Consider the following 15,182-nt stretch of genomic DNA (forward strand, 5'->3'; position numbering starts at 1 on the left):
ATCGACTGTGAAGAAAGCCTGCTCTCTACAAGGAGTGGAAACGATCTAGCGGGGCCATCGAAGCCACCGTCCTGCTATTAGAGATTGCTCTCTTGCACTGTGTACTGAGGAAATGCCTCCCTGACACGCTGCAGCAGAAAGAAAAGGGTGATATGAATCACGGAAATCTGCAATTCCCAGTTGTTTCCCCGAACAACTAATCATGACAATTACCTTTATGCAAATGTGCAGGCATACAGCAGATTACGGTGGCTAGTTAGCAGAGCAAACACACTCGGTGCCAAAACTCACAAATGTTCCCCAGAATATAACACCTTCTGTGCATAGCAGTTTGAATAGCAGCTTTATTCAAACTGCTATTTGTGAGTTGTGATTTCTGCAGTCCAGACAAGTGTATTCACAATAGCATGACTGGTTTATTCTTAAAGGGCACCATCATTTATTTGAGGTGAGAGAAATCTGTAAATCACAGTTTGTTCACAGATGCTTGTACAGGTACGTCCCTTGTGCATTCTCAGTTGTTAACCCCAGGAAAAATACATAAAGATTAAAATGGTAAAAAAATTGCTTACATGAATTCACAAAAATAAGAAACTAAAATGAAATCTTTGAAGCTAAATACTATACTTGCAAGATTGTTTTTAAATTATGGAGCTATTCAGGCCGCAGAGAACCCTATATTTGATATTCTGACAAAACATGGCTTCAATTCTTTATAAACATGAATTTTTTACAATCTCATCATTAAGTCATTGGTCACTTTCTAAACAGTACATGCAGTTCTTCTTGGTGCTTGACCAGTCCAAGTTAATAGGCATTCTCTGACTCATTGTGCTCTCAACGAATGCCTGGCTGAAGCAAAGCAGATGAAGTGGGCAGAGATTCACAGCCAAGTGTTCTCGCTAACAGAGAAGAGCTGTGTCTGAAGACGCATTAAAGAGTGTGGGGCGCATAACTTCGGAGTGAGAATGCTGGAGAATGCCGGCTTCTTGCCCACCTCCCCTAAGGAACAGACCATGGCCTCTAAGTTTCTGTTCTCAACCGAGCCTTTCAATTCCAGGCTTATCTAACTGCCCCTCTCCACAATTCTGCTGAACGTCCACCTCCTGCTGTCGAGAATCATAAACCATTTCATAAACCCAGTCCTAAAAAGTAATGAGTGCCCCCCTAGCTTAACTGGTGAAACATCCTTTAGCAGCAATAACTCAATTAGCTAAATGTTTCCTGTAATTGTTGATCAGCCACTCATATTGCCTGGGAAAAATTCAGGACCAGCCTGAATGAATGCTGAGCAGGCTCACAAATACAGATGCGTGTCTACCACTATGCATGGTCATGTTTCCACCAATGTTTGTGAGCAGCGGGGTTCATCAATGCTAATTCAATGGGAGAATTAGCTTGGAGGAACCCCATTGCTGAAGTACCCCTTTACAATACGAAACATTGTTGCAGGAAGGTGATGGTTTTGGGCTGCCTTGATGGCTCAGGCCCTGGACATTGAGGACATTGAGGAATCTACCATGTATTCCACACTGTACCAATGTATTATGGAGCACAATCTCCTACATGGCTAAAAAACTATTGAGATGGTACTTTAAGTTTATGGACATGTCTATAGAAACCAACTGTGAGCACTATTTCTTCCACAGAAATGTCGCTACTAACTTGTGAAGCTTTCTCTAGATGAGAACATATCCTCCAGGGACCCATACCATATATTCTGCTATGCTGAAACATACACTAGGGTCATTACACAAGGGATATTCAATAAATAGAAAATAACATTTAAAAATATTTTCACGGCAACATATTTTTGTCATCCAATACACTTATATTATGTCAAAGAATTTAAATACTTAAACTTTATTTTCCACTGGGTCTTAGGAGGGTATGAGTTTAATTGAACCAGCCAGATATTACAATGTAATACAACAAACTTCTGCATGTACACCACCCTACATGTAGTATATATAGTATGCATATTATACTGACAACTGATACAGTATGCATTGTGTCCTAACAATAAACACAAATATATCCAAACTGGAATATTGCTGACATTAGCGAGCAGATCATAAAATGTGGATTGCTCTAATCCCATTAGCACACAGCAAAATTTCTGTAAGACATTCCGTACAACCTTTACTCCAGGCTGAGTCACAACAACGCATTTTTTGTGGAAGCAGAGCAGTGCAGACAAATCTGTGCTGGCCGGACACACCAATCGCCGGACCCCGTAGTAGCGAACGCAACTGGAGTTGATCCAAATGAGCACCAGCAATCATCTGACTAAATGTGTACAATTACGAGATAAGCCAAGATTTGTCAATCAAGTCTCCCACATTTCCCTGAATGAGTATTCCCAAATAATGTTGCCAGCAAATTACTGTGGCTTAGTAAATCTAATTTCCCAATACTAACATTTGGCTGCTGCATCGATTGCCATCAGAAAAGATGTGATATGACTAGCAGGTATTTTTGCCAGAGCTTCATCTGTTAATTGCTTGGAAGTAATGGCTTAAGTCACCTCTGCCGGGGGTGAGTATTTATAGCTGAGTGCTCAGCACTTTAAACGGTTAATGAAGTGTAGGTCTGAGAGCTCATGATCCAGTCTCTGCACTGGCTACCGAAAATGTAGCATCAGCAAATAATTTGGGAAATACTTCCCAATACTGATACTTCCCTGATACTCCTTCAGATTTGGTAGGACACACTGTCAGTACACGTTAAACCAATTCCCCTGTTAAAGAAACGTTAAACGTGACCTACTATTGAATCAGGCCCTTTCTGAAAAAAGACTAAGCGGTCTCGGCGGTGCCGTTCAAAATTGTATCCTCAGTTGATAGGTAGTTAACTCAAACCCTCTCTCTGTAGACTCATAACCATTGTCCTGCAAGGACCAATGTGTTCTCAGTTTTCCTCTACTGCTCATTAATAACCTTGATAAATTAATTGCTTGGTGAGACAGGTTTAACCCCGTGCAGACCTTGAAGCCCTTCTAGACAGGAATCCCCGGCCTTGCTACATTAATGCAGGTGGAGGGCACGGGCCTGCAGCTAAATAAAATCTGATAGCAAGGTAGTGCACGAATGAAGAGGTAAGGTGTGCTCTGAGAAACAACGTTAGGTGAACTTTACAGTCATATCATCAGAACGCTAATATGCTTATTATGATTGTGTGCCTGTGATATTTATGAGTGTTAGGGTTCTGGCACACATGCTATGCCTGTAAAACAGTATGTTAGCGTACCGTGCCAGAGACTGGAAAGTTTCTGCACAGAGACCCTTTTTGCTCACACAGAGGGCATTTCAAAAACACCTAATTCATAATCAGGTTCAATGGGTTCAATTAACAATTAACTTTGATTTTTTAACAATGAACTATTTTCACAAATAGTTTGGCTGGTAATCTCAAGTGAGCTCATCCTACTGTGTTTGAAGAAAAAAATTAGAAGTTGCATTCAACTGTGAGTTAAAGTTAGACATAAATGTTTACTGGATCCAGGCCTCCTCCCAATGTCAGTGTCTCCCTCCCATTGTCATTTATCAATGAAGATTGTTGATGGTTTAAGACCAAACCTCCACCTTGTGTAATTTGTAATTAGCTGGCTGGTCATGACTTTTTAAAATTTTGCAAGCAGTAAACAAATTAATCAATCTTTTTTGGCCTTATTTGTCTGGCTCGGAAAAGATCAAGGTCAATGTTACAATGACAGAGTTGCAATTTGAATTTGAACACTGTAATTTCCACTGAGAGCCTAAACTAGACGTAATCATGGGTTCCTGTATACCACCCCATCGGGTGCTTTTGAAGGTCATTTCGGAACATGACCCAAGTGAAAGTCTATTCAACATGCCAAACAGATGATACTACAGCGCAGCAGTCAAAATAAATCTGGCTGACATGATTCTAGGATTAGTTCACCAAACAACCTATATTGTAATACTGTCCAGATGTATTCACTTCTACTGCGCACCTTCAGTGAACTTTTTGTAGAGGCCAGTGAACACTGTGAGGTTCTGTGTCTGTACAGATGATGTAATTTTGGCCGAATCTGATATAGATATGAGACAGACAAATGACACTAGTCAAGATTTTAGGAGTTTCTGGAATGGGACACACTTTGTACATCCCTATTATTTGGATAAAGCACAGCCTGAAGAATACAAAATATCTAAAAGAAATACCAACCATACTCATTGAGGCTCAATTACTTTGGTGATAACAGTCAGCAGGTCAGGCTCACCATTATAAGCGACACTTCAAATTACCTTACATTCTGACTAAAGTTGTACTAAAATGTACCGATCAACATAAAGGGATTATATAGAGCACATAGTAACATGTAGAGTGTAATACATTCTCCATCAGATTTTGCAGGACAAAGTACATAAGCAAGTCTTGTTAGTGGCTTCTCTTCAGGGTAAGTTCTACCACAGCTGGAACAGACCCAATTTAGTTTCTTTGTTACAGGTATTTGTCCCTACCCCTCTGCCTTTGTGACGTGTGACGATTTTTAAACTCCGTTTAAACTGTTATCCTGAAAACGGACTCCGGGCTATAAAAATATGGATACCTTTATGTAATTTCAAACTGGCCAACAAATGAGTAATGTAGAGACCAAGGAAAAGGTGCTGGAAAAATGCCCTACTGGCAAAGTGAAAAAAAAAAAAAAACAGAAGTCCAGGCAAGCAACCAAGAAATGCTTTACCACAGGTACAGAACATTGCCGCAGGGGAATCAGTGACAGAGATTGAAAGCTGATTTATAATAACATATGTAGGGTTCGCTTTGCTAAGGGCTTCACTCCTTATCTGATGTTACAGAATAAGCTGTGGCTGAACAAAGCTAGTTTTTTTATCGCCTGCCGATGCCATATGCAATGTTTCCTTTCATATGCATAAACAATGTTGAATGTGTAAGATTAGAAGGACACTCCTCTGCTTTTAAGAGTGCTGAGCTCAAAGATTCAGTGGGCAAAACTATGCCCGCAATGACGTGAGGACCAGAATGAATCTTATAATGTGTTACTGGTAAGTATCTCAATTGTGAATCCAGCTTTACCCATTAGCTTTGGGGTTTATATGACTAAAGTTACCAGGCTTTCATACAGAGGGGCTTGGATTCAGTCCACATTTGCACTTAACTCAGATCTACAGTTAAATACAAGTTTAGTGAGCTGCTCACCATTTCAGCAGCAGTCTAGCAATGAGCAAAGTCACTCATTTTGAAAGTCACTCATTGTGAAAAAATACAATTATTGCAGTTAATAGTGAGTTAGTACACTGAATCTAGGCCCTGGTCATTTACTGCTGTGTAGTCAGAATGGTGTCCTGGGAAGTTTGGTGGCCTGAATGGTACCTTGGGGGAGTGTGAGGTTCAGAATGTTTACCTATGGGGGTTTGATGTTCAGAATGGTACCTCAGGGAGTTTGGTGTTCAGAATGGTACCTTGGAGGAGTTTGATGTTTAGAATGGAGTCCTGGTAAGTTTGACGTTCAGAATGGTACCCTCAGGGAGTTTGATGTGCACAGAGCTTGCAGGGCCTCTCTCACCTGTCTTTCCCGGTCTCCTCCTTGAACACCCTGTCGCAGTAGTTCATGCGCTCCTCGGTGGTGACGTAGATGCGGGCCTGCGGGTAGCTGTCCATGACCTGCCGCAGCATGTTGTACACGATGCCCTTGCCGTCCTTGCGCATGTTGCGCAGGGGGCCCCAGATCACGTAGACGGTGTCGTTGTTCTGCCCGAAGAAGTACTGCTGCCTCTGCAGGAGGAGGGGCACGCTGGTGTGGGACACCACCCGCAGCGTGGTCCGCCGCCCCACGTCCCGCTCGAAGCCCTTGGTGGGGGCGTTGTTCATCCGCCACACGCAGGAGGCCTGGTCGATCTCGGCCCCCGCCTGCCGGCCCAGCATCTGGCCCGAGCTGGACACCACGCTGCACACGTCGCAGTTCAGCTTCAGCGGCTGCAGGAAGAGCACGGTAAGGATGACCTCACAAGTAAACATGACCTCACACTACAGCACTCGGTCAGCATTCAATCCACAGCTGTCTTTAACTCAAACTAAGTTTTAGTTAAGACACAATGATATTACATCGTTTCCAGATGGATTTCCTGGATTCAATCAACATTTTGTCTGTAACTTCAACAAATAAGTGTTCTCTTCACAAACATAGTTTGGAAAATAATTTTGGTGAACATTTGGGGGCAAATGTTGATTTAATCCAGGCCCTTATCTGGCAATCATATCTTATCGCGTTTATGAGATACTAACAATTGATTCTTATTCTTCTCATAAGTTGGTGAGAAAGAAAGCATGGCAAAGCTTCCCTCAGAGATTAGTGCTAGTGCCATTAGCCAGAAAAACACAAATTCCCAGACACCTAGCCATCTGTTAACCATGATGGCACCACTTAAAATACAACAATTATTTCTTTATTAAAAATGACTTTAACACTATTAATTATGCATTGACTAGTTATCAGTGCAAAGAGAACACTGCACTCACTGCTTAACTTCTGACAAGCCAAATGATCAAGTGACATTTTGACAGACCAAACTTTACAAATCAGAAATAATGAACTCATTCAGACGAGGCAGCTACAGACACCAGAACAGATGTGCCACCGTGTGCCATGAAGTCACAGGAATGAAAAGGTGCACTCAAAATAATGGAAACCCTGAAGAACACTATAACCGCGCGTGTGTAAAACAACAAAAGTGCAAAGGTGCTAAATTGGTAAAACCGCAGTTGCACAGCACGCCAATTGGCAAGATAAATGACAAAATAAACAGAGACTGAAAAAGGAGAATAGCTGCAGGCCGCTACAGCGCTGTGTGTCATTAGCGCCGCAGTAATTTCTTACATTAATCCCAATCACTTTGAGATTCATCAAACGTGGCACTGGCTTGACAGGAGATTTACATGGAAGGCAGACGGATAAAGCTGTCGGGCGAGTCTGCCTGGGATCCGGTGCGCGCGCTCGTGGTGCGGCGGATGCTGCAGTCGATCTCAGGGCTGGATGGGACGCGTGCCAAGCTAAAGGAGGTGGCAATTGAGTTATCTTACACCTGTCTCACTTAATCCTTGTTAAGAGTTACAGCTGCAATGATGAGAATGTCAGCCGAGACACTGTGCAGACCTGAGGCTTCTGCGGCCCATCCATCAGAAGAAGGCACCGAGATGTTCTCATCTCATAATATCACACAGACCTCCATTGACAGAAGTGAGAATTTCATATAAGCCTTTATCTGAAGGCTTTTTGGTCTGTTTTATTTTTTATTTTTTCACTTTCAACCAAGAACCAGGTTCCAGTTGGAACTGCCTTAATTAATTCCATCCAGCACCATGCATGGTTCAACGGTGTGAAAATAATTCATCTAAGCATATCAAATTGAGATGTACAGCATTAGACGGATTAGTTGAAAAAACCAGATGCTAGTACTTGCAAGATGTAATCTAAGATGCCTTTAATTACTCATTGAGCTTATAAATAAAGCTGATTTAATTCAAACAAGTGGGTTACACCGACTTGTTATTTTCCAAACTTGTTGCTCCTTTTCTCTTAATTTGCAGCGAAGGGTCTGTGAACACGTTTACAGTGCCGATTGCAAAACATGACATTTCGGGCTGCTGAATGTCATCACGTCCCCGCTATAAGCAAATTAAACATTATTATGTCATTCACTTAGGCAAGTTAATCGCCTCAAAACAAACCGAGCATATTAACCCCAATTAAAGCCACCTTCCGTTTCACAGGCCGAGGTGCCGACATGCATTGTGTCGGGGGATTTTCTCGTACTTAGCGCGGCTTAGCGGAAGGCAATTATTTTGGGTGCCGTCCAACTGAATGACACGCGCTGCCTTTTGCTCCCGCAATTCACAGCTCACTCCTGCCTCTCTCTTTTTTTTATTTTACAGGTTCTCCTGCCCCTCCTGCGACTCATTTTCAGATTCGGTGTAATTACCTTGTACGGAACAGACAAAGACAATGCAACGTACAGGCAGGGAAATATCTTGATGTGAAAAAAGGCTCGGGTGGGGGGGGGGAGGTGGGCGGGGGGGGGGGGGGGGGGGGGGGGCTTGTGAGGGGGGAGGGAGGCAGGTTGGGAGTTATGGACGAGTACCCATTGCGCCTGCACTAAACTCTGAATGGGTAACCGTAAATAAAAGCTAGGGCAATCTGCACTGGTGCCTGGCACAGATAATGCAGAGCTCAGGCCTGCAGGTAATCCTGCGGGCCACAGCAGCAGATCTCCCCTCAGCCAGAGCACTTACTCTCTCTGCGCCGTGGGTACGTATCGGCCTCCCACTTCAACAGGAATGAATGGCCAGGAAACTGGCTTTTAAAGAAACACAAACGAACCCAAATTCCGCTCAAGAGCATTACTGCAGGAGAAGTGTAGAGAATTTGGGACTGATCCCTGTGACACTGAATAAAATCTTTTTTTTTTAAAGAACCTGGCAATTTTGTACCCTCATATACTTCTCTACAGAACCCAGGAATTTTACCGTTAGCTACCGCCTTCTGCATGACTGATTTGTCGGACGTCAACCCAACAAGACATCTGACAGGTGTCTGACCTAACAATGTGATGGAATGACAAATTTAATGAATTCTACAGCAAATCAAATGTGCACGACTCCGTCTGCCATGTCCTATTAGAGATATCCAGCTGTCACCTCACGGACAAACCAAGAGCAATTTAATAATTTCCTTTATTTGAATTGCACTGGGAAAAGGCTATCAGTCACTGCTTGGCCTGTTCCCAGAGACCCCCTTTCCTAATCTGCGTTCCTATAATGGGTTTGGTGCAGGCTTAAAGATCAAACAGTGGTACTGTTCAGCACAGTCACGTGCACTTCAGTCTCTCTTTTTCACCACATTTTTGATGGTTAGAGCATGTAATCTACGCTAATTTAAATGTAGTGAATTCAAAAGATCAGCCATTGCGTTTTCCATAGCCACCAAAAATCCAGCCAGACCTGAAAACAAAGTAAAACCTGTGCATGTCGTTCAGCAAGCAAATATGAAAGGCCCGAAAATAACTGCAGCACTGATAGGTTCTCCAAACTCTTCACTTCTCAGAAACGCTGAGGCTCCAATTCTTCTGAAAGCAGCCAATGGCAAAGCACAATAACATTTAAGAACTCCACACGCTCATTGATCTTGTCAATCCCCCCCCGAAAATCTAGCTATGTTAAAATGACTGGCAAGATCACACTGATGTAAACAGAAAAACTATAGAGTGAATAAAGATATTGATGTTAAAAATGCCATGATTAAATACGTAAACAGGAAAAAATCATCAATCTCATTTTATTTCATTTAATATAATCAACATCGTTTATCATGGGATTTGAATTACAAATAAATAATGAAGTGTCACAATGCAAACAACCCAGCCAAACAGTTTTGTGAAGAACAGTAATAGTGAGTCAAAGACATGGGCAAAATTCCGAATGCAAGCATGCAGGTCTCCACCCTGTGGCTGCCTCAGACACAGCATTTGGGAGTAAGACCCATTTTGTCAGCTTTGTCCTTACTCTCCTACCCTCCTCACATACCGTACCGTACTTCCATCTTCAACTGCATTTCACACATATCAATTTGCTGCGGTCTCCAGTGACAAAATAGGTAAAATTAATGGTTTCTCCCTCTGCCAGACATACACGGTCTTTCTTTGTACTTACATTAATTATGTGTGAAATTAATTCATGAATTAAAATGATGGTTACCTGACTCTTCCACGCTCTCCATGTATTTTGCATTCTTTCTACTTCTGTTCCAGAACTTTATGCAAATACGTAGATGCAACTCAGACCCAAGTGTTTATCTGTCCCAATCCAAGTGGTACTTTACTGAATTCACATGAGGGTTTGTAGACTAGGGAAAAATACTCAAATTGAAGAAATTACTGTTGCCATGCTTTGGCCAAGGATCCATCAACTTTTGTTCTAAGCACTGACTCATGATTACAGTAAATATGTTATAGTACGTTTACCTGGGCTAGTGATATTCATCAACTTATTTTTGTTGAATCTGTAAAGTATAGCATATCTTTTTCATTAAGAAACATTAAGAAACACTATGGCCTGAATTGAATGAACATATGTCTTGAACTTCAACCCACGAATCAACACATGTGGTCAATTCAGTGATTACTTGAGTACTTAAATAAAAAAGAACACTTACATTTAATAGTGAGACAACGTTAAAGACAAATGTTGATTAAATTCTGTTCTTTGTTGTTCTATTGGAACAAACTTTTACCAATTCCCCCAATATGGAATCCCCGATTTTAACGGTGGACCTGTCCCGTCATTGCAAAGGTGCAGGAGGGCACACGTTAACATGTAGATTCTCCAAAGTGCACGCAGCCAGCTGGCACTGTAAACCTACAGCTTAGCTCTGCAAATGCGTAACTGCACCTGCTGCACCGTTGCTAAGGAATGATTAATCAGAAAATGCTTCCCCCCCTTGACAGCAATATGGCCTATTATTAATTGTCCCTTGGCACTGCCAACCACAACTGTCACTGATACTGCCAAGATTTGATCCAGACCAATTGGGCCATTTCTGAATTAAACACAACTGCCTCTGCTGGGTACACTGCTTTTGACCCTAAGATTCTAAATTCTTAACTGCCGACGATCAACTTTGAGGAAATGGCAGTTTCTCTGTTCCACAGCTCAGCATTAAATGGAGTCAGATGTACCAGCAGTCAAAGAGATCAGATAACTCGCTCTTGCTAATGGTAGCTTCCTTCTGTGGTTGACAGTACCTCCCAGTTTATCTGCTTATTTTCTTTTTTTAAAAAAGAGAGAACAGAAAGCTTTCAACAAAGCACAAAACCTCCAAGAGGTGCTCCACTGGAATGGAAACAAGATTTTGATAACAACAGTGCCTGAACCAGGGCTCTGAAGGTCACTTCAACCTTTTGCCTTTACCCGAGGTACTTCTGCATTGGCAATACGATGTGTCCAGTGTCTAAATGATGGGTTTGTTCGAAGAGGAGGATTGTTTTTCCCTCTCACTTGAAAATCACAGTGGTTTAGCTCTTTTGAAGTGAAGCTCATATTTACTTTGGTGCCACAGCATCATATATACTGCAAATTCCAGCCTGATAAAATGCTTTCCATCAGATTGTGTTTAATGGACTCCTCTTTCTGGAACTGTGGATAGTGTGTGCTTAATAAAGGTTACAAGAGCATACATACATACTGCACTGGGTGACGTTTAATAGATATTTGGTAAAGAGGCAAATAATTAAAGAAGGCAGACATAATGGGCTCTATTTTCTGGAATCGACGTTGTAATGGGCGTGGCTAGTGAATGCTGGTATTTTTGTGACCAGAGGCGAGAAGTGCACAACTTAAAGCATGCTACGCAGGTGGAAAATGGGCTGGATTGTGCTGAATAAATTATATGTTAGTGGGTGTGCTGCAGCTGGATTCTTTCATCGTCAATTAAACACAGAGAATGCATGTAGCTTGCAATATACTGATAGGGCGTACTGCCAATTTCCGTAGTTTATGACTGCAATGGAAGATGAGGAGAAGGATCTATTAATCAAATGTTTCTCCCAAGACTTTTACCAAAATGTACTAGCATCATACTCGTATTGAAGAGAGGGATTTATTCATTTTCTTTATTAAGCTATTTTAAAAAGGTTTTTGTATTAATAAGGTCAAATTGCTTGGTATAACAGAGGCCCTCGGCTCTCTGACTGAATGTAAATATTCTCTGCAACCTCGGCTATAAACATCTCCTTGCTGTTTACCATGATAAGCTGTGTTACTAATATCAAACTGTGATGCCGGGAAATATAACACCTATAACTCTCCTGCCAAGACTGAGCCATCGTATTAGACAGCCAAACATCAGTGATATGCACCAAGCACCATATTGCTTTTGTTGTGATGATTTCTCACTTTTTTTTTCCTTCTTTTTTTTCTCTTTTGAACAGACTTCGTGCTCAGCACTGGATGCAGAAAACCACTATCCGTAGCGCCAATGTTCTCTGTCGCTGATTCCAGACTGAAATCAAATTGCCCCATAGTACATCAGCAGAAATTCACACTCTAATTAAGTTTACTTGTCTGCGGTTGATACATGAATATTCATAGTCTCTAATTTCAGTAATGCTGGCCTGGTAAATAATCATTCACCAATGAATAATGTAGCTCTTTGGTTCTGAAATTAGTCACCTTAATGATTACTGTACTGAAGTCAATACAGAATACAGAAAAAACAAGTCCTGAAAATGAGAATTTACGCAAAAGTGAACATACATCTCTATGCACTAAATACTGTTCCCGTATTAAACGTAACACAGTCCATCAAGCCATACACAACAATGCAGTACAAACAATCATCATAACTTATTTTCCAAAGATGCTCTTAACTTCAAGCTTCATTTCAATCCAAGCATTACTGATTAATAAGTAATAACTGTTATTTGATTAAAAGCAATAACGGCCTGAGAGAAGGAAGAAAGCTCTCTGGAATTATAGCCATTTTTTGTTCAAGCCTTGCATCATCGAACTCTCATCTGCCGTTGTTGACTGGATTAAAAACGTGGATTTAATTTTCAACAGCAAAAACAAAACAAAATTGACCGTAAGAAAAACGTGTATATATATATGTGTGTGTGTGTGTGTATTTCCATACACATCTATATTTGCAATATGGAAATTATTCTGGTCTGGCTCACTGAAAAACACTCCAATATTGCAGTAACATTCATAAGTTTGACACCTGTGCCTTGTGTATGGGACACTGAGCCATAATGTTGACAGCCAGCACCTGACCTTTCTGCATAACGATGAGAGATAAGTACAGTCGTTGCTGCCACTACATTAACTCTTCCGCATGTCCTATTGGCTGGAAATGATGAGGTTCCTTTCTTATTCAGCCAAACTGCTATTCTATTTTCTCACTGTAGTAAAGACACAAACGTTAAAACCCATGTCTTTGGTTCTGAAAGCCTGGCATTCAGACTGCCCAATACTGCATTACCATCACTCAGAACTGCCTTAGCATTATTTCAAAACCACGAATGAGTAAAGTGACTAACTGGATTGGTAAGAGGCTGTACGCATCTACTGTATCTCCTTAGTTAATAAGTTACTCAATTAAAGTAAACTTCTGTATCTATGAATCTTATGTGTGAACCACTTTTTGGGCACTTTATCAATAAATGTTGACAACTAAATTTTGTGAACATGCCAAGCCCAGAAAATGTAGTTATCCTTCGTAGTGAATTCTTGGTGCACTTTTGTTGTCTTGTTGCTTGTCTGGTCAAAAGCAAATCATATAGCAGTGTTTAGATGGGTATAACAGAACTGACATCTTGGGAGCTGTATCAGTAGTTGAAGCCACGAACACGTACACAGGTCACAAACGATATTTGGTCAGTCTGGATTTTACCGTGAAATGCCATTCAGATAAATAAAGCAGCGCAGAGCCACATCCAAGCAAGCCCATGGAAAATGTTTCAAAAAGGCTGATCTTCATTTTTTACCCTGCTTGGATAAATCAATGCATCGACACTAAAGCACTGAAGTAGGCTCACGCTAATGGGTCTCACTATTATTCTGAGCATGGCGTGCTTCTCTTAAGCCATAACACAAGGTAAATAAACCTAATATTTCAGAATACTTTCCTAAAGTGGAGCCATACATCACCGCAGACATGCCAACTGGATTTAGCCTTGCTGGAGCAGCAAACAAGATTACAGCGCAGCAAGTAAACAGAAACAATGAAAAAAAAAACACACATAATTAATAAAACTACACCTGATGTGCAACACTTGAGTTTGGCAGGATTCACTCTTTTGGCTTCAGCTTTTAAAAATTAAACGAGTGCGAAATGAAGTAGGGAACAAAACGGTTAAGCGTTAAGTGTACCGAATGCTGTGACTCTAAAAGAGATGCAAATGAAATCAGAGCGGCCAGCGGTACAGGGAAAGGAGGAAGCACATTTTTTATTTCAACTGTTAACCTAATTTGTTTGAGCATCCATGGGGATTGGACACAAAATGATTTATTATCAAAGCAGGTTTGGGGGGAAAAGGCTTCTTTTTTTTTGCTGGCTGTGGGTGAAGGAATGTCAGGCCATTTGATTGCTCAGTGGCTGTCGTGGCAGAAACCCCACGGTGCCAATGTACGAGACACTATATTAATCCTGCAGTCCAGGGGAAAGAAGATTTTTCCTTCTCATTTAAGGTGATGGTTTCCAATGAAACGCTTGCTGCCCTGCATCCAGCAACGCAACAGCGCACAATCTAAATTTAAATGAAATGAAAATTACGCTTCGTGTGCACATGCATATATATATATATATATATATATATATATATATATCTGTTTGGACGATTCGATTTCTGGACCCTGTTCTGACAACAAATGCCTTTTGGGTTAGATGGGCTACACAGAGTTCATCGTTATTGCGATTGCTTTGATACTGCCATTTCCATAAATGGACCGGGGAATAAACATCACACAAAGCAGTTTGAAGTCTACAGAATGGTATCACGGGCCAAGTCCTTTGAAGAAATACAATATATGCCTTGGAAACATCAAACGTATATTCTCGGATACGTTACTGAGACCAAAACACTGCGAAAATGGAAATTCTATTACAGCACTGGTGACTGAGGGGGACAGTATATCTATATTGACCCACTATGCATTAAACATAGCCACCAAAGTAAGTTTGACATGCTATGTATTAAACCATACACAACAGGTCAGATGCATTTTGTGTATGATGTATTGAACTACTTATACATTAATCTTACGGAATCTGTATCTTACAGGATTCATTTTTACTTCCTAAGGTGATTGCATTAGTTGCTGTGCATGCTTCATATTATTTCATAACAATATGAAGAATATGGTTTGAATGTATGTCTTCTGCTGTTCGCAACATGTATTTTCCCACTGGGGATCAATAAAGTAATTTTATATTCTATTTCACACTAAAGGTGCAGATATCCATGAGGAAAAGACCCAGGAGCCTCTTCAGGGCTATATCGCCAGTAGCCCCTTCACCGCTATTCCTCTCCCGTCTGATTTACCTGATTACCAGTTATTGCTCATTTGTTCCCCTTCAGTTGCTGTGACAATGGGATTGATAGCAGGTCCAGGTTTTAGGCATGTGCGGAATGCGTTTAGAG

At 41.2% G+C, this 15,182-nt stretch overlaps 1 protein-coding gene across 2 annotated transcripts in view; it reads right to left on the reverse strand.

Moving 5' to 3' along the window:
- The window catches only part of st6galnac3 (ST6 (alpha-N-acetyl-neuraminyl-2,3-beta-galactosyl-1,3)-N-acetylgalactosaminide alpha-2,6-sialyltransferase 3), an 85,055-nt gene that overhangs the window by 36,412 nt on the left and 33,461 nt on the right, over positions 1-15,182 (reverse strand). For both annotated transcript variants that reach the window (XM_035423090.1, XM_035423089.1), the window contains exon 3: positions 5,555-5,964. In XM_035423090.1, the coding sequence (XP_035278981.1) occupies positions 5,555-5,964 (410 nt within the window). The remainder of the gene's footprint in view (positions 1-5,554; positions 5,965-15,182) is intronic.

This window comes from Anguilla anguilla, chromosome 6 (assembly GCF_013347855.1).
Source record: "Anguilla anguilla isolate fAngAng1 chromosome 6, fAngAng1.pri, whole genome shotgun sequence".
NCBI classification, from domain to species: Eukaryota; Metazoa; Chordata; class Actinopteri; order Anguilliformes; family Anguillidae; genus Anguilla; species Anguilla anguilla.